Below are 24,637 nucleotides of genomic sequence, written 5' to 3'. Positions count from 1 at the left end.
TCTTTCTTTCTTTCTTTCTTTCTTTCTTTCTTTTTGTCCTCTGCCTTCTTGGCTTCAATCCTTTCCCCAGGAAACTTCCTTCCCAACAGCTCTGCTATTAAGTTCCATCCATCCCTTCCAGCTGGACTGCACAGCCATGCACTGGGCCTGCCGTGGAGGCCACCTGGAGGTGGTGAGACTCCTGCAAAGCCGAGGAGCCAACACCAATGTGAGAGACAAGGTGAAGTTCATAGGCTGCAGTACACGTTGGGATGCTGCGGGGTGAGGCGGGGGGCGGGGGGGGGGGAAGCAGCAAATGGCAAGCAAGCTCACGTGGTAGGTAAGCAGTGGGCTAGCCTGGTTTCTAGCGTGGCTGCAGAGAAGCTTCAGGCCCTCCAGGGAGCTTGGGAGCAAGTGCTGAGAGAAAGACAAAAGACCTGCTCTTGTGGAGGCGTGGTCCACCGAGAGGATGCAGGATTTGTACACCTATGCCATCCTTCATTATTCACCCGCCCATCCATCAGTTTATTATTTATTCATTTACTTATTAACCTATCATCCTTCCATCCATCTATTTCTTTACATGCAATCTCGACCTCTCAGACACTCTTCTTCAGTTGTAAAACTTGTGGAGTTCTTACAGAGGTTAGGAAGGGAATGTTTGTAAATAAATTACTTTTTAACATAGGAAGCTTTTGCCACCTCTATCACAGTCATTTCTCAATTAATGGCATCTGATATAATTATTAAAAAGAAGCTGGGCTTGGTAGCACACACTTTTAATTCCAGTACTCAGGAGCAGAGGCATGAGGATTTTTAAGTTCAAGGATAGCCTGGTCTATGCAGTGATAATTTGTCTCGTTAAAAAAAAAAACCTTTTAAAGGGATGGACTGGGAGGGTCACTCAGTAGTGGCATCCTTGCTTAGCACGTGCAGGACCATGGGCTCAATCCTCAGCATCCCAGTTAATAAACTCGCCAAATAATTAAAGAAGAACCTAGGCATAGTAGTGCCCCTCTGCAATCCCAGTACTCGGGAGGCATTGGCAGGGGAACTGAGAGTTTGCAGCCACCTGGATTACATGGTGGGACCCTGTCTTATTTTTAAAGAGCGAGAGAGCGAGAGAGCGAGAGAGCGAGAGAGCGAGAGAGCGAGAGAGCGAGAGAGCGAGAGAGCGAGAGAGCGAGAGAGAGAGAGAGAGAGAGAGAGAGAGAGAGAAGAGGGTTGGGCAGTAGTAGCTCATTGCTAGGCAAGAGGGGAACCGTGATAGGCTACCTAGAGGACACAGCACTTAAAGCTGTCTATTTAGCTCACTGGGAAGGATAATGGCGTGTTGTACCAGTGTCTCCTGTCCAAGGCTCAGGCCTTGACGCTTAGACTTGGGAGTAGGATGAGGCTAGAGATAAGATAGCTCCCCCACCCCAGGACACCGTATTCCTGGCCCACTGCCAAGAGTCCTGCTTCTCCGTACACAGCTCCTGAGCACTCCCCTGCACGTAGCCGTTCGCACTGGACACGTGGAGATTGTGGAACACTTTCTGTCTCTGGGCTTGGATATCAATGCCAAAGACAGGGTGAGTGCTTGCCTCCTCCCCTGCTCAGCCACCGTGGGTGTCGGGGCAGCCCGTGGGCGAGTAGTCCTTCACCACAGGACCCTAGGGCTACAGCCTCTGAGCAAGGCCCAGCTCCTATAACCCTACTCACCCACTGTCATGTGTGACCCCGACTCTAGGAAGGGGACAGTGCCCTACATGATGCCGTGAGACTCAACCGCTACAAAATCATCAAACTGCTGCTCCTGCATGGGGCTGACATGATGGCTAAGAACCTGGTGAGTTGATTTCTCTGGCTGGCTGGGTGAGCACCTAAAGCTGCAAATGCTTACTGGATGGTCTCCAGAGGCACGGGGCAGCCACAGCCTAGGGCCAGTCACAGCCTAGGTACACGTGTCATTGGCTCTTGGCCACGCCACCCTAACCACCTACCTTCCCAGATCCCTCTTTCCATGTCAAGGTTCAGACCACAAGTTCAGAGAAACAATAGGAGACAGGGGGTGGGAGAACTTCCCCAAAGTCCCCCTATAGGGCAGAGTGGAGCCCAGTGTCCAGGCCCAATTATGGAGGTCCAGCTGGAAGAGAATCCAAGTCCTTGGTTGGTGTTGTGACCACTCTAGCACATCATGGTGGTTCAGGGTGGGCCTCAGGATTTTGGAGAATAGATGTCCTCCGATCCAAGCCCATCTTTTGGTCCACAGAACAATCGCTAAAGAGGGGCCTAGAAAGATTTGTCTGGTGCAAAAAGGCTAAGAGACACTGAGGAAGGCAGGAGCACGTGGAGAGGGCGTGATTGGTCTCCACTCAGCACTGCAGGCTTTGGTGCTGGACAATTCATAACGAAGGGACTTTCCTGTGCATTGTAGGCCTCTGCCCACTCAATATCAGTAGCACCCACAACTTCTAGTTGTAAAATGCAAGATGTCTTTACCTCTGGCCATTTGCCTCCAGTTGAGAACCACTGTTGTAGCTGAGAGCAAATTCTGAAGCCTGAATAATCTCCTCCTATTCTCTCCAGGCAGGAAAGACCCCTACAGACCTCGTCCAGCTATGGCAAGCAGATACTCGGCATGCCCTGGAGCATCCTGAGCCAGAATCAGAACAGAACGGACTGGAGAGGCTTGGGAGTGGGCGTGAGACCCCCCAGCCAGTACCAGCCCAGTAAAAGTTGGGCAACAGTCCCCTACTATGGAGCTACTTGCAACCAGCCTGGCAGGAACACCCACAGACTCAACACAATAAAATGCTGTCTTTGGTATTTGTGGTCTTTGCGTCCCTTTGCGCTCCAAACACGCAGGAATGGAAAGTGGGTGTGAACTTGGAAACAAGGGAATGTGGAGTCCCTTGACTCCTGAGCTAGGAAGTCTCCCTCCTGTGGTCTTGCTTTGTCCACATCATCCTGCTTTTCATCCCTCCTCCCTTGGGCCAGGATTGTGATATAGTTCCTCTCTGTGGTATATTCATTCTCTGCCCCTCAGTCCCCAAGACTGTTCTATGGAGGTGTGTGTCCTGCAGAGAGGGCTAACAACACACGACGGCCTTGGTTGGAGCCTGGTAGACAGGAGGCGTGGTTCCCCGCCCCCCCCCCCCCCAGCTGCTTCTTGAACAACGGTTCAACCCCGCTGCAGTGGGGCGGGGCCAGGGCAGCTCAGCCAATCAGTTCCGTCAGACTCAGACCAGCCTGGACGGTGTTGTGTGTGTTGGGGTAGGGGTGCTGGCTCTTGGCTTTGGGGCTCTGGGAAGAGGGCCCAAGCTCCGTCCGAGACACTTTTTAGTGTAAACCCCAGGAGCCAGCTCTCTTTCAGGCCAGAGCTGTGGCATTTCTCCAGCTTCTTCCCAGCAGGCAAGAAGACCAGCGTCAAGCCTCTGGGCCCGCCCCCAGGCTACACTCCCCTCACGTCCACAAGTTGTGGGTTGGGGCCACGAATTTTTAACTGGGTTTGTTGATCATTAACAGTGGGGAAAAGGAGTCCAAACTCAGTTCCCCTGTGGCTGTAGACAGCTAGGCCTCAGGCCCCCTGAAGAAATGCTAGGCCGCCAAATCTGGGCCTCTATGAGGCAGGGGTTGAGCAGGGGCTTGTCTAGGAATATGAAGGGGAAGAAGGTAGACATTGCCGGCATCTACCCACCTGTGACAACCCCCTTCACCGCCACCGCGGAGGTAGACTATGGGAAACTGGAAGAGAACCTGAATAAACTAGGCACCTTCCCCTTCCGAGGTAAGAGGGCATTGGGAAGCCAGATTGACTGAAGCGGTTGGGGGGGGGGGGGGCACGGGGGACGGGACGACAGGACACAGGTCTGGCACCATGGACAGAGCCTCACCTGCCTTTGTTTCCCCAGCTGTGGAGGGCTGAGGCACCGTCTTCTCTACTCCCAGGGTTTTTGTGGGGATCACGTGGGTCAGTGAATGAGGACGTCCTTGTCTACCGGGCCCTCTGCTGATGGGAAGGCCACTGGCCCGCTCACATGGCAGAGCGGCCAGTATCTGCCTCCCTTCCTCCCAAGCCTGCCTGGCAGAACTACTCAGTGTGCCGGCCCCTCTGGTTCACCTCTTGTTTTACACACAGGTCCGAGAGATGTGATCACCATCCACAGCCACACAGCTAACACATAGCGGCTGAGATTTGATCCGACTGATTACATACTCCATTCTGTCCGCTTATTCTAATACCTCCTGAGTTGCTGGATCCCCTCTAAGACCTATTCCAACAAATGCTGTTTGGTGTGGCTCTGCCTGAGCAGGCACAGGCTAGCAGCTAGGATAGTGGCCTCTGGTTTCCAATCACAGCTTTGCCAATGGCCTTTCCTATGGAATACTCTTTGCCTGCTTCTCCATATGACATATAGGAGTGATAATGCCCAGGTTGTGGGGTAGCCATAAGAAGAATCTGGAAGAACAGGAGTGAAAACATGCATGGTATAAATTCTAGAGTGCTGTACATTTGAAGGTATCGATTCCTGGAATGATGATGATTTTTTTTTTTGATTTTTCGAGACAGGGTTTCTCCGTAGCTTTTGGTTCCTGTCCTGGAACTAGCTCTTGTAGACCAGACTGGCCTCGAACTCACAGAGATCCGCCTGTCTCTGCCTTCCGAGTGCTGGGATTAAAGGCATGCGCCACCAACACCCGGCTGGAATGATGATTATTAAAAGTGCAAGTGTCTTTGCGGCAGAGCTGCTTTGTGACAGTGAGTCCCCCACCCCAGCTCAGTACTCAGATGATGACGAGTGTTTGTCAAGGGACAAATTGCCTATGGGTGCACACACTGAACAGGGCCAGTGTGTCTGGAGCTTGCTTATGGTGGGTGGGGTTGGGCTGAGACTTGATTTCCTTAAAGCAAAGCATGACAGCCCTTAGCTTCAGAGAGAACACTTCGTCCGCTTCAGCTGAAGGACCAAGACACTCTAGGGCAGGGGCCGGAGGACTGGATTTTGTATACATTGTGTTTCTGCCATCCAGGAGTTCACAGAGACCTCCAGAATTGTCTTTGGGTTTTCCCTTTTGCCTCCCTAACTGCTGCAACCAGCATGGGGTACCCTAGACAATTTTGGGGGGGATTTGGTTTATGGGTTCCTGATGGTATTTGAGTTCTCTATTCACCTCATACCAGGAAGTTGAGGGCTTTAGAGGTCAGGAACTAAGCCCTCAGGCTCTGAGGCAGCTCAACATAATTCTCCCAAGATAGTCAACCATGCAGCTGGCATAGGGGGCATAGAGTCAGGGGGTCCTGTCATGTCTCCAGTGTGCAACCACATATTAAATCTGTTTCTCTTGCCTTCCAGAATAGATTATGCAGTCCAGTGCTCAGGGACAGATGCAGACAGCTGTCACGTAGTACTTTGCATGAGTGTGGGCAGCAAGTCCTCTAAAGAGATGGAACCTGCCCTTGGTGCTTCCGTGAGTGAGCACAGTGTATTCTAGAAGGAGTGCCTGAAGCTCTGGGGTTTTCTGGTTTTTTTTCTTTGTTTTTGTTTTTATTTTGTTTAGTTCTTTTGAGACTGAGTTTTTCTGGGTAGCTCTGGCTGTCCTGGAACTCACTCTGTAAGCCAGGCTAGCCTCGAACTCAGAGAGATCCGTCTGCCTCTGCCTCCCAAGTGCTGGAATTAAAGATGTGTACCACCACTGCCCAGCTGGTTTGTTTTTATATTTATTTTTTAAGTATTGCTGATCTGTACTGATTATTTAAATGAACAGTATTCTTTTAAAATAAAAGTTAAGGGACTCGTGAGATTACACATTGGGTAAAGGTTCTTGCTGCCAAGCCTGATGACTTAAATTCAGTCTCCAGAACCTATGTAAGGTGGAAGAAGAGAACCAACTTCTGCAAGTCATCTCCTGACCTCCACAAGCATTCCAAGAGACATGTGCCCTCCCTAAAATGTAAAATTTTTATTTTTTAAGACAAATTAGTTAATGTTATCAAATACCATACAAAAACCCACAATAGCCAGGCAGTGGTGGCACATGCCTATAATTAGTACCAGGGAGGTAGAAGCAGACAGATCTCTATGAGTTCAAGGCCAGCCTGGCCTACAGAATGAGTTCCAGGACAGCCAAGGCTACACAGAGAAACCCTGTCTCACAGAGAAACCCTGTCTCAAAAAACCAACAACCAACCAAACAAAAATGCACAATAAATAATGAAAAGAGTATGCCAAACCTTTAGCTTCTGTTTGCAGTATTGAAAGTACATGTCAGTTCTGAACCAAAATAGTTCCATTGAAGTACAAAACAGAAATGATAAGGAAGAATCAAAAGATGTGCAATGGCTGCCTTTGGTGGTCAGCAAAACAAACCAACCACCATTAGCTATTTTGGAAAGAGAAAGTGGCTCCTAATTTGTAGATAAGGGATATCTTCAGTAGATAAATTAATTACTATTGGAGGAAGCCGCTTATTGGTTCCTGGCTGCTTAATCCCGAAATAATCACATAGAAACTGTATTAATTAAATCACTGCTTGGCCCATTAGCTCTAGCTTCTTATTGGCTAATTCTTACATCTTAACCCATTTCTATTAATCTGTGTATTGCCACGTGGATGTGGCTTACTGGGTAAAAATCTGTTCGGTGTCTGTCTCCGGCGGGGGCTACATGGCATCTCTCTGACTCTGCCTCTTTTCTTTCAGCATGCCATTTAGTTTTTCCTGCTTACCTAAGTTCTGCCCTATCAACAGGCCAAGATAGTTTTTTTTTTTTATTCATTAGTGGTAATCACAGCATAAAGAGGGGAATCCCACGTCGGAAATCCCACATCATACCGAACACTCAGAAATCATCTGCAACCATATCTTTTTTTTTTTTTTTTTTTTTTTGGTTTTTCGAGACAGGGTTTCTCTGTGGTTTTGGAGCCTGTCCTGGAACTAGCTCTTGTAGACCAGGCTGGTCTTGAACTCACAGAGATCCGCCTGCCTCTGCCTCCCGAGTACTGGGATTAAAGGCGTGTGCAACCACTGCCCGGCACCAGACAGTAATCTTGAAACTCAACCACCACTCCACTTTCACAGGATCCCATAGAAAGAATATCACCCCCATGAAAGCCAAAAGCAATTCTAGAAGACGACGTCCCCTCCCCCAACAAATTACAAACTGCAAAAGCTTGTCAGTCATACATAGAAGCAGCTCTTTGAGGCTAAGAAAATCAGAAGCGGTGTTAGTACCAGCAAGCACAGGGTCTGCTCCTCTGGTTTACTGTCTTGTGCAAAATGCAGGTTTGAGTGTTGTGCACAGTGTTTTATGGTTATTAAAATGGGCCTTGAGTAAGGGTTAGAGTTCTGTAATCTTAAACTTCAAATTTTTATTAAGTAAAATAAAAGTTATAACCAAATTTGGTGTGCCTAAACAAGACCTGAACAATGACAATATCGATAGACATGCTAACTTGAAAGAGGAAATTCTCATAGGGGTCACATTCCTAGACAGAGAACTACAGCTAACTACTGACTGCTGAGAGAGGGAGAATTAGTTTCACTCAGAAATGAACCCCTAGTTAGTTATCTAGTACAAAGTGGTAAGCCCAGAAATCATATACACATGGAGTCGGCAGATTGTATTTATTTTATTTATGCATATATACGTAACAATAAAGAAAAAGAGGCCATCAATTTGAGAAAGAATTAATCAGGGAGACATAGGAAAGGAACAAGGGAAGTAATCTAATTATACTTTAATTTAATTATTTTTTTCAGAACAGGGTTTCTCTGTATAGCTCTAGCTGTCCTGGAATTCACTCTCTAGACCAGGCTGGCCTTGAACTCACAGAGATCCACCTGCCTCTGCCTTCTAAGTGCAGGGATTATAAGGCTTGTGCCACCACTGCCCAGCCAGACTAATTTAATTTTTTTTATTTCTTTTTTTTAAATTTTTTTATAGCCTACAGCACCTGGTATTCCCAGGTAATTTAAATTTTTTAATAAAAAAACTTTTGGAAGGTCATAGCCAAAGCCTAGAGGGAGGGGTTGTTCAGAAGGGCCAGTGACCCTGAACTCACACCTGTAAACAGCCTCACAGGTGAACTTTGAGTTGTTATTTCCAGTGAGGTTAATAGAAATTCCCAGGATAGTTCAACAAGGCTGGGGAGCTGAGGTCCCCTAAAGCTTTCAGCTGTACCTTATTCCTACCACATGTAATGTGGACTATGGTTTCTTCTGAAAAAAAAAAGTATATATAAAAATTATTACTTGATTAAAGAAAATATTTCAAATAACTTTTTGAGGGGGATGAGAGGTTGAGACAGACTCTTTCTACATAGCCCTGGCTGTCTTGGAACTTACTTTGCAGACTAGGCTGGTCTTGAATCTGCAGAGATATGCCTACCTTTACCTTCTGAATGCTGGGATTAAAGCTGTGTGCCACTATGCCTGGTATCAACTTTTCAAAAAAGATTTACTTTGTAACGTTATGTAGGTATGTGTGCCTTCACATCAGTGTTGACAGTGATTTCTGTCCTGCCTGGTCCTGCAGTCATTCAGTCTCAAAGAAATACTCTGAGGTCTACATTAATTATACTGGTTGGCCTATTAGCTCAGGCTTCTTATAAACTCTTATATCCTACATTAACCCATAATTCTTGTCTGTGTCAGCCATGTGACTTGGTACCTTTTATCAGCGAGGCAGTCTCATTTTCCTCTGTCTGAAGGACGACTGCAGACTGAACCTTTCCTTTTCCCAGAATTCTCCTGTTCTGGTCACCCCACCCCTACTTCCTACCTGGCTACCGGCCAATCAGCATTTTATTAAAACAGTACAAGTGACAAAACTTTACAAAGTACAGGACCATTGTCCCACAGCACATGGACATGGGTATGTTGAGTACAGGAACCAGAGGAGGACAGAGATGTCAGATCCATTGGAGCTGGCATTACAGAGACCAAGCTTGACAAGTGCTGAGCTTGACTCAACTTAGGCCCTCTAAAGAGTAGCAAGTGCTCTTGACCCATCTCTCCAGCCCCTCAAATATCACAGCTTTTTTTTTTTTAGCATTTATTTTCTGTATATGAATGCTCTGTCTACATGTATGCCTGCATGCCAGAAGAGGGTGACAGATCCCATTATAGATGGCTGTGAGCCACCATGTAGATGCTGGAAATTGAATTCAAGACCTCTGGAAGAGCAGCCACTGAGCCATTGCTCAGTCCCAAATAACACAACTTTTTACAAGGACCATTTGGGCCTTTCTGAGAGTGCTACATGCTTTGAGGTAAACAGCAGTAGCCCAGACCCGTTCCTAGCCCCAAATACACAGGAATAATTCAGGACCGTACAGGGATGTGTGGCAAGCCTGACTAGCCAGGCTACCTGCTCAAAATTTCGTGATGCTTATTTACCAGGGGCAAAAAATTTGAATCTTGGCTAGGCATAGTAATGCACACCTTTAATCCCAGCACTTGGGGAGGCAGAAGCAGGTGGATCTCTTGAGTTTGAGGGCAGCCTACTTTACAAAGTGAGCTCCAGGACAGCCAATGCTGTTACAGAGAAACCCTGTTTCGAAAAACAAACAAACAAGCAAACAATTTGGATCTTCAAGCTATCACTCAGGAAAGATGTAGAATGTAGAATGACCCCAGGCCTTGGGGCCTGATGTTTGTCCTATCTACTCTGCCTTCTCAGCCCACTGCTTTGTCTGCTCTCAATTGTGACCTCATTGTTCCAGAATGAGCTCCTTCCTGGGTCCTTTAGTTTCTGGACTCTCCCCTGTAATGGAGCTAGGGCTGTAAGAGACAGTATATGTTGTGTTGACAGCAGGGATGGTTTTCTTGGGGAGTTATTGACCAGGAATGGATGCCAGTTCAGCTAAGGGGGGCCCAGTTTGCCATGGCCAAACTGATTCACTGTCCTCTGCACTCTGGGGGCCACTAGATAAGGAATGACGAGGGAAACCAAAGAAAATAAGCAGGACAGAGTAGAAGACCTCACAGCCAGCAGAAGGCAGAAGCATCTCATAGCTAAATGACACTTTTCCCACTGAGAGCAGGGGACAAGACCCAAACCTTACATGAGGCTTGCCAGACTACGTCTGAGTGCTAAGGTGGCCTCACCTCACCCCATCCCCCCTGGCTGCCTTCCTCACAATGGGGTTTATTGCTGAGGTGTCAGAGGGCATACTAGAGGAGGGTGAGGCAGGGGCCTGCCTGCCAGACACCCGCAGGGCTCCGGCCCATTCAAGCATGAACCATACCATCTGGGCTCCGCCACTCCCAGCGCGTTCTTAGCTCTCTGCCTGAGGCCTAGGGCCCTGGAGGACTTCTTAGAGTTCCTCCAGCAACCATCATGCAAGGTGGTGCTGGGGACTGCCCTCGTGCTAGGAGGTGGAGGCCTCATGCTGTGGGCTCAGAGGAGAAAAAGGAAGACAGAGTGTGCTCGAGACAAGTCTCCCGAATCCTGCCTATCAAATGACAGCTGGATCAAGTCTCACTTTAGCTGCCTCTCCGAAGAGAGGTTGCCCACCCACCGCTATGTCAGCAACAATGGCCCCTCGTATGAAAATAGGCATGGGGAAGCCAACACCACATTCCACATGGACACCCTCACCTCCAAACACGGAGAAGGAAGCATGGCTCTGCACCGAGATTCCTTTGCCAGCAAACAGAAGGTGTCTGGGACCTCAGTGACCAAAGAGACCCAGAGGGAGTCAAGAAAGCCCTCGTCAATGGAGGACGAAACATGGGCCGCAGTGGCTGCTTGTGCCAAGGAGATCGATGCCAAGGGGCATCACCTGGCTAATTCCATGCTGCAACGCGCCACGACCTACCAGCATATAGGTCACGTGGAATCCAGGGACATCAGCCCAGAAGAGCTGAAGGCTCTGGAGGAGGTGGATATAAAGCTGAAAGGGACTTTCCTCACTCAGCGGGAAACCTCCATAGCTGGTTCCAACCAAAGTCACACCATCTATAGCCAGAGTCGCCATGGGCACCAGAGCCAGCACAGGCATTCAAACCACCAGAGTAATCAGAGTCATCCTGTTTACTCCAGCCACCAGGGTCATCACCCAGATCACTTGAGCCACCAGGGTCATCCAAGTTACTCAAGTCACCAGAGCCACCAGAGTCATCTGGGCCACTCAAGCCACCAGAGCCACCAGGGTCATCCAAGTTACTCAAGTCACCAGAGCCACCAGAGTCATCTGGGCCACTCAAACCACCAGAGCCACCAGGGTCAACCAGGTCACGCAAGCCATCAGAGCCATAGTCTGCCCAACCGCAGCCACCAAACCTATGACTCTTGAAGCCACTTAACCATGTGCCCCTTCCCCCAGCAGGGCCGGCTCACATACGCAGGCCTGTTTTCTCTTCTATGGGGAAACCTGCTTGGTCCAGGGTGAGAGGCTGCCACCCAAATGCCTACTTCTGGCCCCCACGAGTGAGGGAGGAAGGGATGCAGCTTCAACAGCCCGAGGGCCCTGAAGACCCACGAGAGAAGACATGAGGCAGATTACAGAAGCAGCCACCACAAGCCCCACACTGACTCCACATGCCTGAATGGAGCCAATAAAGCCCTACATGCCCTCATTCTGCGTCCAGGGACTCTATGGTCAGCTGAGTTCTGGGCAGGGTTGGAGGAGAGGGTGTGTCCCCAGCAGTTCTGTAGGTGGGCCTTGGCTGGGGGCCTTCTCATTGCACCAGCCTTAAGACCATAGCAGTTTCCCCTGCCAGAGGTCTCACACCCACCCGCCTACTGCTGCCAAGGAACCAGGGTGGAGCACGGGCTGGGCAAGAGGTGACCAGGGGCAGGCTTTCAGCAAAGAGTAAGTCGTAAGTCATCCAGGTGGGACTTTGGGCCCCATTCTCTTGGGTCCATGGGGATCCTGTGTCCACAGCTTAGAGCTGTATATGACACATCTGGGTCATGTCACCATTGCTTGAGTCTTGTGACTGCTACATCTGCTCCAGTGTTCAGACTACAGCTGCCTCCTGCCTCCTGTCCTCTTCCCCTCCCAAGGTTCTACCTTTCTGCTTATCCTGATGCCCGCCCCCCCTACAGCCTACCTTTCTTCCGGCCTCCTACACGCCTGGCATTCTCTCTGAGTCTTCCTCCTAGGACCCTCTACCCCCAAATCAAGCAGCCACTTCTGTGAGTCTTTAGACAGGTCAACAAGTCACTGCCTGACTCCAGGTAAATCTTTGACATAAATTTGAGTCTGTTAAGTTTTTACCTTGTTGGTCTTATCTGGGGCAAGTCACTGAGTATAGCTAAGGTCATAAACACCTTAAATGTGGTCAGTTGATTAGTATTTTTTAGTTTCTGGACATTGCTAGTATAAATTTGTATGAATGAAATTTAAATTTTTTTAATTTGCTGTTGGCATATGATATGAACATGTAGAGATCAGAGGGCAATCTTATGGGGTCATTTCTTTCTTCCCACCTTTGCATGGATCCAGGAATTTGATTCAGGTCTTCAGGTTTGCACTATCAAGGTGGCAGGAGTTTTGGAACCACTGGACCATTTCACTGCCCAAGTATATATGAATTTTTATTTTCATAGTTTTCAGCAGAATAAATATAAACTGAGGGGAAACAAAAAAAATTCCTTTGGATGGTAGGAGTTCCATCTGAGGAATATCCTATATTGGCATATTTTAAATATTTCATAAAATTTTGTACCTGTTGGTGGTTGCACATGCCTTTAATCCCAGCTCTTAGGAGGCAGAGGCAGGCAGATCTCTGTGAGTTCGAGGCCAGCCTGGTCTGTAGAACAAGTTCTGGGACAACCAAGGCTACACAGAAAAACCCTGTCTCGAAAAACAAAAAACAAAAGCAAAACAGAGACAAAAAAAAAATTGTAATGAGGAGGCAGAAACAGGTGGATCCCTGGTACTTCTGGTCAGTCAGCCTAGCTCACCTAGTGCACTGCAGACTAGGGAAAGAACAGAAAGAGATTGTCGTCTGGTTGCCACATAAAAGCCCAGCCCCATGTGCGCACGCGCGCGCGCGCACACACACCCACACCCACACCCACGTACCTGCACAAACATAGCCACTCAACAGACAAAACTGAATTTTAATTGAAATTGTCAATTTAATTGAAAATAAGTAGGGTTGATCACAGAGCAAAGTATTGGAGGCTAAAAACTTTCACAAAACTCAAAAGAGTGGTGAGATTTGGCACCTGAAAAGACTAGAAATACAAGCACAGAACTTGAGACACAGCTCAATGATGGAGCCCCTGGCTGCTATGTTCAAGGCCATGGGTTTGTTTCTTAGCCCAGAAAAGACAAAAGAGTGTATACCTGGGACATCTGAAATCATGTACTTAAAGACTTACATAAATTTTCTAATTAGCTCACAATTTTGGAATACATTTTTAAAAGTTTCAGCCAGGCACAGTGGTGTACTAATGTAATTTCAACATTACATTTAGGAGAGGCAAGAAGGTCAAGAGTTCAAGGTCATCCCCAGCTACATAGTTTGAGGCCAGCCTGGACAACAAGAGATCTTGTGTCCAAAAAAAAAATTAGAAAAATATTTCAAGTTGGCAAAATTGTGTTCAGCTAGCACCCGTGTTCATCCTTGGTTCTGTTTCTTGTGCTTATAAGATGTTATCGGCATTCCTTATATCCCATTTTTATCTCTGAAATTCAAAGCTGAGACAGTTGCAGACAGTCCATGAGCATATGCCAAAGTTCTATTACTGTCCTGTTGTAGGCAAAATGGCCCACGGGCAGACCACTTAAATATAGATTTTGGTGTGAACATTTTTATTAGGGGGAAGAAAAGCCCATCAGATGACTGTTGAGACTGACGCGAAGGGCAGCTAAACAGCCACCAGAGTCTGGCCCGAGCTGGGAGGTGGCTGGCTTCCCAGATCCAGACCTTATTTGTTTGTTTGTTTACTTATTTATTTATGCAGTATCCTGCCTATAGGCCAGAAGAGGGCACCAGTTCTTATTACAGAAGGTTGTGAGCCACCATGTGGTTGCTGGGAATTGAACTCAGGACCCCTGGAAGAGCATTCAGTGCTCTTAACCTCTGAGCCATCTCTCCAGCCCCCTCCATTAAAGTTCTTTAGGAATTGCTTAAGCATTTTGTCAGGCATTTCGTCCTAGAGGGAGGTTATAAATTAGATCATGTTTTCTTTTTTTTTTTTTAAAAAAAAAAAAAAAAGGTCTGCTTCAGGCCTGCACATTCAGGATGGTTATTTTATACAGCAGATTGTCAACACTCACCTCAGTGAGTCTGGGTTGGTCGCCATTCCAAGGCTGTTCTTCCAGACTGGGTGACTCCAGGTCAAGCAAGAAGAGCACATAGTAGGACAACAAGATGCTATGGGCTGCAGGGCCCCGAGGGACAGGGATTTGAGACACTTACTCTAGGATTGTGAGAGGTCTCGGCTGGCTTCGAAGCAGAAAGGCATTCCATAAGCTTCTGCGCAGAGGCAGGAGAATGGCAGTGGTTGTGGGTGGGGGAGAACCCCGACATTTGTTTTCGTGGTGCTTGGGAATCCAACTAGGGCCTTGCACAACCAAGCAAGTGGTATCCAAGGCATGCCCCAGTCTGGATTGATGAAGAACATTACTAGATGGGGGAAGGCTAAGGAGAAAGCAGAAACCACTGTGGGACTTAGGACGAAGGAGGACTTTGGAGCCCATCTGCTCCAGATCTCGTCTTGTGGAAGAGGTCAGGGTGAGAAAGCTTGCCTGATCCCTTGGAGTGGCTGAAGGACTCCAAGCACCTTCTGCATGTGAGCACACACAGGGAACATGATTTAAAAAAAAAAAAAAAAAAAAAAGAACAGAGAGGGGGAACTCAGAGGAGAAGGGCTCAGTGGCCAGAGACCCACAGAGGGTCCCAGGATACACTTGGGAGGAGGAGGTGATGATGAGTCACCAGGGTCACCCCTTCTGTGAGACACTGTGCTTGCTTTAGGCCACAGTAAATCACCAGGTTGCCTCTGTAGCCCAGGCCTGCTCAGCACCCTTCTCAGGCCTCGCCCACCTGAGCGGCTTCCACAGTGAGAGGGACTTCTGTGCAAGGTGGGGACGGGAGTTGAGAGGTTCTCCCATCTGGCCCAGCCACACTCGGGCTTTAAAGGGAACTTTCTTCCAACTCCAGGAGGATTGCAGCTCACACCCACACAGCACTCGGCTCCAGTTAAGTTCTTTACAAAGAGCATCTCATTTTAACTTCACTGTTTGAGAAAAATAACAGTATCTCCACTTTTCAGTTACGGAAGCTTAAGTTTGGTTAAGCAATTTTCTTTTTTTAATTTAACTTTATGTATGTTGGTGTGAAGGTATCAGATTCCCTGGAACTGGAGTTACAGACAGTTGTGAGCTGCCATGTGGGTACTGGGAATTGAACCCGGGTCCTATTGGAAGAACACCCAATGTTCTTAACCGCTGAGCCATCTCTCCAGCCCTCTTTTTATCTTCTTTTTTTAAAGAAATTTATACACATCTGTGTAATTTGTGTCTGTCATGTATGTGTGTGTGTGTGTAGACTACAAAAGGGCCCTAGATTCCCCAGAGGTGGGGTCACAGGCAGTTATGAACTGCCTTGGAAACTGAGCTTGATTGGACATGCAGCCAGGGTAAGGAGGGGGCGATTGGACATGCAGCCAGGGTAAGGAGGGTGTTGTTTGCAGCACCAGTTCCTAGATGTCAAAGTGCTTTCTGGGACATTTTCCTAGCTGAGCCATTAAAGCAACTCTGCAAGTCAGGGCTGGAATGACTTTTACTTATGACATAGAAAAGGAAGTGAAGACTTGCAGGTGTGATGACTTCCCAGGCTGCATGCTTGGGAGTCAGGTACAGGCCTAGTGCCTGATTCTGGAGGCAGGGTGGGGGCTGGGGTGGTAAGGAGTAAGTGTGAGAGGCTCTATCTGCCATAGGAGACTGGAATAGAGGGCCTGCTGCTGCCTCTGGGGCCATCAGACCCTGCTTTCTGCTTTGAGAGTCACCTATGGAGCCCAGGGGCTGCTGTGATTGAGTACGAGATGAAAAGTGACTGTGGCTGGTTAGGGACCACAGCATATGCCTGTCACAACTCGAGGTAGCAGATAACTTCAGCAACTAAATAGAAGTGGCATGATCTCGGTTTTGAAATGGCTAAGGGTTGGCCCAATGTTGGTTAAATGGGAGCCTTCCCCAGGGCAAGCAGCTTCTTCAAAGAGGTTGGACACTCCCAGGAAGCAGAACAAGAGGCTGCACTCTTCCCCAGTCCCAAGGACCCGACCTCAGGACACACTCACGCTGAAGCCAAACCCCAACTGTTCCAACACATTCCTTGGGGTATCACAAAGGAAAAGTCAGTGTCCAGCGAGAAGGTTCCGAGCAGCCCTCCTGGCAGCGGAGCCTATCGCTTCTGTGAACAACGTGGAAAATGTGGTATGAAGTTGAGTCGGCATCACACTGTGTCCCCTGAAGAGTGACTCACGGGAACACTGTCTCTTGGTCTCAGTGCCAGGAAACTCTGTGTTTCTCCAGGGCAGCTGCTTTGCTCTTGTCTTTCAGATTCTGTGTATCTGTTAGGGCCCACATTTCCCTAGCAGTCTCTACTGGGAAGCTCCCAGTTAAATTGATGGTTTGTTACACACAGCTGTAGGGCACGGATTTTGTATGCTAATACTGCGCCCAGCTTTTTTGTGTTTTTCTTCTCCCACTTCACTATTTATTTCTAATCCTAGTGTGTTGTGTGCTGCGTTTGTACACTACTTGTGATTCTTGTTCTCTCTCTCTCCTGGAATTCACTCTGTAGACCAGACTGGCCTCAAACGCAGAAATCCACCTGTCTCTGCCTCACGAATGCTAGGATTAAAGGTGTGTACCACCACCATCTGACTAATTTATGATTTTTATTGTTTGTTTGAGACAGGGTCTCCCAAATCCTACAGGCTGGCCTTGAACTCTTGATTCTCTACTCTCCACCTCCCAAATGTTGGAATTAAAGATGTGAGGTTTTTGTTTTGTTTTAATGGAAGGACAGTGTCATTATTGCCTTTCCTGACACTGATAAAATACTCTGACTGAATGGGGAAAAAAGAAATAGAAAGGAAAGGCCATGACTGCTCTTAGGTATGGAGGAGAAAGTTTATTGTAGATAAAAGGGATAACATAGCCAGAGGCAGGATCATCTGGGGGAGTTGAAAGTGGACAGGATCCTGAGCCACGGGAGCAGAGGGAGAATGGGACGGGAAGGGAAGAAGATGGAACCAGATGCAGCAGCCTAGGCAAAGGTGAAAGGGGCAGGTAACCAGAATGGCTAGATTCCAAGGAAAGAGCCTCTACAGGAAGGGCAGCTAGCCCCTGGGCTGGAGAGTTGGGGTGGGGGTAAAAGGTGGGGTCTGCCAGTTATCCTCTGTAACAGCTAGGGACTGAGGGATGCTGGGAGAACCTATTTGTTAAATAAGCACCTCCACCATTTGTCCCAGGGTTTGGGAGACTGAACACTGAGCAGCTTACAAGAGGAAGGGTTTGACTTAGTATTTGAGGTTCCAGTCCATCCCGGAGGGGAGGGGCGGGCCTTACAGAAGCAGGAACGAGGCAGCAAGTTGCATTCACAATCAAAAAGCAGAAAGCAATGACCATGCTCAGTCCATTTTCTCCTCTTTATACCATCCAGAATCCCAACTTAGTGAATGGTTCTGCCCACAGTGGGGCTGGCCAGCCCTCTTCAGGTGACCTAATCAAAATAATCCCCCACAGGTATGCCTGGAGGCCTGGCTCCTGGGGGAGTCTAGAGCTCATCAAATGGACAGTTGGGGTTAACCAGTACAGGCAGGGAGAAGGAAAAGAGTAAATGGGAAACCCAGGAGCAATGTCTCTGCTAACACTCATTCCCCGAGGTTCTGCCAAGAGTGTCAGTTCTGCTTGGCTTTCAAAGAAGTAAAAATATTGGTACCATTAACTGATATGGGTTAGAAACCTCTCAAACATGGGGCTGGAGAGATGGCTCAGTGGTTAAGAGCACTGTCTGCCCTTCCAGAGGTCCTGAGTTCATTTCCCAGCAACCACATGGTGGCTCACAACCATCTGTACTGAGATCTGGCGCTCTCCTCTGGTGTGTGGGCATACATGGAGGCAGAATGTTGTATACATAATAAATAAAATAAATCTTTAAAAAAAAAAAAAGAAACCTCTCAAACAAATGGTTGATAAAACAGGAGGGTGAGCCGGGCATGGTAGTCCACGCCTTTAATACCAGCATTCCAGAGGCAGATGGATCTTTATGAGTTCCCAGTCAGCCAAGGCTACATAGTGAGACCCTGTCTCAAACAAAACAGCAAGGTGACAAAAAAGAAAAAAAAAATGCAGTGAGACACCACTTTTGACACAGAAAATGGCAAATGTTAGTTCTGAGGATACCCAGAGTTGGCATGGGTGAACAGTCAGTTAGCTTTCCTGCTGTGGTGTGTGTGCTGACCAATTGGAAGCCTGGCACCCAGGAAACTATACACAGACGTGACTGTCGGGCCTAACTACAGGAACACAGAAGGAATCCCTAGACATAGCCAAAGATTTTTCCAGAAAACGTTCGTTTCAGCGTCATTTGCAGCAGCAGACAAGAAGTCGAAATGTCCTCGAGGACAACTGAACATTGTATAGAAATAGAGCACACGAATCAGAGCTTTGTATTCTGCTGCAGACAAACGCAAAACAATGCCAAACGAAAATAGCAAACTGCAGGTTATGTAAGCCTGGCTCCATTTCTCTGAAGTATAAGTCATCTTATTTCTGGGTCCTTATATTTGTTGCACGTGTATAAAGATATGAAAGAAAACAGTAAACACCTGAGCTGGGGCAGAAAGCCCAAGTGGGAGATAATGGGAAGGGTGGTCATGGACGCAGCGAACATGGGTGCAGGCTGTGTTATAGGCCGTTCTTTCTGGTACAGTTAAAGTATCTCACTCAAAGCAAAATGGGGGGTGCACTGCTATGCATCTGTTGAGAGCCCTGTGTTTATGTCAGGACAGGGATGGGAAGGGTGGGCAGAAAGCCCTGGTGGGAAAGTAACTCTGGGGACTGCAGTACCAGCATCCTGATGCTCCCTAGAGGGTAGGAATGGGTGGGTTGCAGTCATGGGGCTCTGTTGTAGGCTTCGTGATCCAGGGCTCTACTGGAGAGTTTCCATTCCTGACCAGCAGCGAGCGCCTGGAGGTGGTGAGCCGAGCGCGCCAGGCCATTCCCAAGGACAAGCTCCTGATAGCCGGCTCTGGCTGCGAGTGTGAGAACACGATGCCTCGGGGACCTGGGGCTGCTGGGCTGTGGGGGATCCGGGCTCCTGGGCCCTGGGGTTGGGTTCTGTCTGTTGCTTTGCCCCTGCCGGGGCGCACTGAGACCTGTTTGGCTTGCCTTCTCCCCTCTCCTCTCTGCAGCCACTCAAGCCACGGTAGAGATGACCGTCAGCATGGCTCAGGTCGGCGCTGACGCAGTCATGGTGGTGACCCCTTGTTACTATCGTGGCCGCATGAGCAGCGCCGCCCTCATTCACCACTACACCAAGGTAGGTGGCAGGGGTGGGTGTGGGTTAGAGGCCTGGGACCAAGTGGAGGTTGGCGGAGATGGAGGCCATGCCTAAGGAGAAGCTAGGAGTGGCAGGGAGAGCCTACGTCATGTTAATAGTCACTCTAGGACCTAGTATAAGCCATCAGGTACCAACTGTGTGACATTAGAGCACTCCGTAACCTCTTCGTATCATTTCCTTTCCTTTAAAACAGGAAGAATGGGGGCTGGAGAGGTAGCTCTGTGGTTAAGAGCTCACAATGCTCTTACAGATGGACTAAGTGCAGTTCCCGGCACCCATCTGGGTGGCTTGCAACCATATCCAACTCCAGTTCCAGGGGATCAGAAGCCTCTGGTCTCTAAGGGCACCGGTACTCATGTGCATATACCCACACATATATACCTGATTAAAGATAATAAAAGTAGATCTTAAGAAAATAAAACAGGGTAAATAAGGCATCTGCCTTGTGCGCTTCTTCATGGTTACATGAGATCTGCATACATAGCTTCGGGCTGTGCCTGCTGTATAGAGAGCACTCAGACTTCCTGTCATTGTAACCCTTCAGGGGGCAGGTCTCTGTCACACAGCTCTGCAGTGACACTGTCCAGGGCCTGGGAGGGTAAGCCTCCAGCCCCTCAGACCCGGGCAGGTGCCGCCGCCTCCTTTTCTCTGTGCCCCACAGGTCGCGGATCTTTCTCCGATCCCTGTGGTGTTGTACAGCGTCCCAGCCAACACAGGGCTAGACCTGCCTGTGGACGCCGTGGTTACGTTGTCTCAGCACCCGAATATCATCGGCATAAAGGACAGTGGTGGCGATGTGAGTGGAGCAGCTCCCAGACTGGGACCGCCTCCTCTTTCTCTGGTTCTAGCGCGGTAGTTTCTTATCCAGAGTAGCAACGAGACCCATGTCAGTCCTGTGCTTGTTGGGTGGGCTCCCCTAGGCATGGTCTGGACTTCCGGGCATCTCTCTGGGTACTGGGCTGTGTTTGTGCAGGCTGGTCACTAGCTCTGGACCCAGCTTTCACACTGTGTTTACTGTAATAGGTGACCAAGATTGGGCTGATAGTTCACAAGACCAGCAAGCAGGATTTCCAGGTGTTGGCTGGGTCGGTTGGCTTCCTCCTGGCCAGCTATGCTGTGGGTAAGCCTCCTGCTGCTCAAACTGTCCTGACCAACCAAAATGCACCCAGATGCTCGGGACTACTAAGAGAGACTGGGTTGGGGGGGGCAGGCCTGGGATTGCAGGGAGCAGCTGTCTCAATTCTGGGCACTTGGGCTTGACCCTTTTGGGTGGGGGAGGGTGTATGAGTAAGGTGCTGGCCTGTAGAGATGCCTGCAGTTGGTTAAGTCCCAAATTCCATGTTAGATGACAAAATTAGCTCGTCTAATCTCACCCTGTAAATCATTCTCTGGGAGCAGAGGTCTCAGGCCGCTGCTCTAGGCCAGGAGTCCGCTTTCTGCTGCCTCTGATCATGGGACGGAATGAACTGTCAGACCTGGGAGGTTGGGGTGGGATCTCCCGCTGTCTGCTCAGATTCTCTTGCAGTCCGGCATCCTAGCAATGGCACTTAGAGCAGCTGCTCTTGTTTGCTTTGGGAGAGGGTCTTTGGGTTCGGCTGGATTGAGCCCTGGTGGGTGGGGCAGAGGAACAGAAGCATCAGCGAGCTGAGATAAATTTTTCAGCTGTGGGAGACAGCAGTGGTCTCCGTTATCTCTGGGCTCTGTAGACTTCCGCTTTGGTCCGGGTCTTAGCACATCCCTTTACCATCCTACAGTCTCTAAAGTGCAAGGTGGGGGAAAAGCTTTTGTAGCTCTTTCCTTAGATACAGTGGAGAAGGCACAGGCTCTGGAGGTAGGGGCGACTGAGGTGTGGCTTCACACAGTAACCAAGTCAGGACACCAGCCCTCACTGGGCCTGCATTTTACCCTAAACAACTCAGTGGTCTGTGAAAGTCAGAGGGCCAGCCCATCAGCCAGTGCCCAGTCAGCACATAATATGTAAGCTTTTGAGTTGTTTTTTCTTTCTGAGAAAAGGTCTTTCTGTGTAGCCCTAATTATCCTTTAAGTTCTTGTAGTCCAGCTGGCCTTTGAACTCACAGAGATCCACCTGCTCCTGCTCCCTGAGTGTTCTATGCTTGGCTATGAGTATCTTTTGTTTTTAAATAAATCTGTTCTCATTAAATTTTTTAAGTTGTATCTTATTTATTTTGTATGCATATGTGTGTAGGGTGCATGTATGTAATGGCACATATGTGTGGTCAAAGGACAATTTTGGGAAGTTGTTCTCTCCTTCCATGTAAGTCCCAGGGATTGAACTTGGGTCATCGGGCTTACCCACTGAGCCATCTCTCTGGCCCTATAGTAGGTATCTTCCTTCCAGTCTTGAACCACTATGCTTAGGGTCACTGCTACCTCATCTTAGAATCACACTCAAATGCTGAATTTCACATCCTGAAGCCAAGGGGAGGAAACACCAGACTCCTGGCCCCAAATCCAGGCCGCTTTCCCACTCCTGACCAGTAGTAGCCCAGTTAACTGAAGGAATAAGGTTTCAGAACTTAGTTCCTGTTTCCCCAGCCCGTAAGGTGTCAAGATCTGGAAACATGGTAGGTGGAAGGTAGGTGAAGGGGATGCTCTGAAGGCAGTGTTCCCTGTTCCACCACTGGCTCTGAGCAGCAACTGGCATGCAGACTTCTTGTTTTGAACATACAGGCAGCCTTTGCTGGAAGTACGCAACTGGACACACAGACCATGACTGTGACATGGCCCAAAGACTATAGAAATCGGGGCTCAGGGTTTGGGTTTCTCTGTAGTAAGTAGCTCTGATGAATGCTTTGTCTCCTTCGGGCAGGAGCTGTTGGGGGCATTTGCGGCCTGGCCAATGTCTTAGGGGCCCAGGTATGCCAGCTGGAGAGACTCTGCCTCACGGGACAGTGGGAAGCTGCCCAGATGCTGCAGCACCGCCTCATCGAGCCCAACACAGCGGTGAGCTCCCACCCTGGACTGGCACTGGGTCCCTGCTCAATCCTTCCCTTTCAAACTGTCCACGAGAATGTCCCAGTGTGGGAACCGCTACCGACTCCCCAGGAAACCCTGATTGCAGAGAACGAGCCCCATAGGTTCTCAAGCTTCAGAGTTCATTGGAATTCCCATGTGGGCTAGTTAAATGTCCAATCCTTTGAACATGCATGGAAAGGAATGTCCTGAGTGACAGCAACGTCAGTGACTCTGGGACAGTGTGCCATGGCTTTACAGCAACCACACAGGGTACAGATAGCGACAAACGTAGAGACCATGGCAGCAGAGAACTGGAGCTATTTTGATTTTCCAGGAGAGTTGTCAGAACAATGTGCTCTGCAGGTCAGACTTTATGTTCCAGTACTTTTGGGGGCAGGTCAAGGAGAACTTAGCAAGGAATGTTGGTCAAGATCAAAGCTAATTTGAAAACTGAAGAAAACTAAAGGAAATGTATATCCTTATTTTATTTATTTATTTATTATGTGTACAATATTCTTTCTGCATGTATGCCTGAAGGCCAGAAGAAGGCACCAGACCTCATTACAGATATCTGTGAGCCACCATGTGGTTGCTGGGAATTGAACTCAGGACCTTTGGAAGAGCAGGCAATGCTCTTAACCACTGAGCCATCTCTCCAGCCCCTTATTTATTTTGAAAGAGAGTTTCACTGTGTCGCCAAGGCTGGATTTGCACTCTTGAAATCCTCCTGCCTCAGCCTCCCGAGTAGCGGGGACTGTCCTGGTTCTGCATCTGCCCTAATGTAAATGTGTTCGTACCTCTGCATCCTCAGCACATGTGCTGTCTTATTTCAGCCCTGTGGAGAGCTGGGAAGTAATGTGTTTCTGGTGGCTGATGACACTGAACATCTTTTGATGTATTTGCTTGTCACAGCCTTGACTCTCAAATATCTGTTTATGTCCTTACGTCCTGTGTCCATTTTCTTTCTTCTTCTGGTGCTGGAAACTATGCCCAAGCCTCACACAAGCCAGACACCATGTGCTTTGCTATCTACCTGCAGTCCTGACTGGTTGCTTGTCCATTTGCTTTTTCCTTTTCTTTCCTTCTCTTCTCTTCTCTCTCTCTTTTTTAGTTTTTTATTTGTTTGTTTGTTTGAGACTCAGTTTCTCAGTTTCTCTGTGTTTCTCTAGCTGTCCTAGAACTCACTTTGTAGACCAGACTGGTTTCAAGCTCACAAAGATTCTCCTGCCGCTGCCTTCCAAGTGCTGGGATTAAAGTTATGCACCACCACCACTGGACATCTTGTCCATTTTCTAAGTGAATGTCTTTCTTATATGTTAAGTTTAGAACAACTAGTCCCTTCTTAACTGTGTACTTGTAAAGATTTTCCCCTAGTCTGTAGCTTCTCTTTTTCATTTTCTTTACATGTTTTTGGTCAATCAAATTTTAAATTTTGGGGGAAAAATTAAGATTTTGTTGAAGTCAAACTTGTCAATATGTTCTTTCTTGGATCTTACTATTAATGTCAAGTCTCAGAAGTCTTTGTTCAGCACTAGTTGCTATATATATTCTCTTACTTTGTTTCCTGAAAGTTTAGTAGTTACATTGTAAAAGTTTGTGGCCCATTTTGAGTTAATTTTTGTTTAAAGTCTGAGACTTTGGTCAAGGTTCCTTTTTTTTTTTTTTTTTTTTTTTTTTTTTTTTTTTTTTTTTTTTTTTGCCTATGGATATCCAAAACCATTTGTTGAAAAAGCTCTTTCCTCTGTGGAGCTGCCTTTCTGCCTTTGTCAAAAGTCAGTGGGGCAGGTTTGTGAGAGTCTTTATTTCTGAGCTCTCTAGCCTCTCCATTGATCTGTGTGTCTACACCTCCACTGTGCCACAGTCTGGATTGTTAGCTGCAGAGTAAGGGTTTAAACAAGTCTTGTAAAAGGCTGCTTCCTCCTGTTTGGTTCTTTTTAGCTTCCTTAAAATTGCTTGAGGTAGTTAATTCCTTTTGTCTTTCTATATTAATTTTAGAATAATCTTGTCTATAGTTACAAAAAAAAAATCTTACTAGGAATTGTTAACCTGTAGACCACTCTGGGATAGTAACATCTTTCCTGTGTCACCTTTCTTTCTTTCTTTCTTTCTTTCTTTCTTTCTTTCTTTCTTTCTTTCTTCCTTCCTTCCTTCCTTTCTTTCTTTT

The 24,637-nt window shown here is 48.0% G+C and overlaps 3 protein-coding genes across 6 annotated transcripts in view; all 3 read left to right on the top strand.

Moving 5' to 3' along the window:
- Positions 1-2,746, top strand: part of Ankrd2 (ankyrin repeat domain 2) — a 9,888-nt gene extending 7,142 nt beyond the window's left edge. For all 3 annotated transcript variants that reach the window (XM_050147667.1, XM_050147659.1, XM_050147654.1), the window contains 4 exons: positions 122-220; positions 1,455-1,553; positions 1,712-1,810; positions 2,551-2,746. In XM_050147667.1, coding sequence (XP_050003624.1) covers positions 122-220; positions 1,455-1,553; positions 1,712-1,810; positions 2,551-2,697 — 444 coding nt within the window. In that variant the 3' untranslated portion in view covers positions 2,698-2,746. The remainder of the gene's footprint in view (positions 1-121; positions 221-1,454; positions 1,554-1,711; positions 1,811-2,550) is intronic.
- A 484-nt stretch (positions 2,747-3,230) lies between these two features.
- The window catches only part of Hoga1 (4-hydroxy-2-oxoglutarate aldolase 1), a 25,841-nt gene continuing 4,434 nt past the window's right edge, over positions 3,231-24,637 (top strand). Inside the window, exons 1-6 of one of the 2 annotated variants that reach the window (XM_050147112.1) lie at positions 3,234-3,751; positions 19,069-19,197; positions 19,349-19,476; positions 20,159-20,293; positions 20,521-20,617; positions 22,328-22,461. In XM_050147112.1, the coding sequence (XP_050003069.1) occupies positions 3,559-3,751; positions 19,069-19,197; positions 19,349-19,476; positions 20,159-20,293; positions 20,521-20,617; positions 22,328-22,461 (816 nt within the window). In that variant the 5' untranslated portion in view covers positions 3,234-3,558. Of the gene's footprint in view, positions 3,752-19,068; positions 19,198-19,348; positions 19,477-20,158; positions 20,294-20,520; positions 20,618-22,327; positions 22,462-24,637 lie in introns of both variants that reach the window. The other variant, XM_050147120.1, reaches the window with a different exon arrangement.
- Positions 3,764-19,062, top strand: CUNH10orf62 (chromosome unknown C10orf62 homolog). Its single transcript, XM_050147133.1, has one exon. The coding sequence runs from the start codon at positions 10,353-10,355 to the stop codon at positions 11,259-11,261; it is 909 nt and encodes a 302-aa protein (XP_050003090.1). The 5' UTR covers positions 3,764-10,352; the 3' UTR covers positions 11,262-19,062.

Source organism: Alexandromys fortis, unplaced genomic scaffold (assembly GCF_014885135.2).
Source record: "Alexandromys fortis isolate MF-2015 unplaced genomic scaffold, M_Fortis_MF-2015_v1.1 scaffold_16, whole genome shotgun sequence".
Classification (NCBI taxonomy): domain Eukaryota; kingdom Metazoa; phylum Chordata; class Mammalia; order Rodentia; family Cricetidae; genus Alexandromys; species Alexandromys fortis.
The sequence above is the reverse complement of the archived record's forward strand: the minus strand, read 5'-3'. Positions and strand labels throughout refer to the sequence as shown.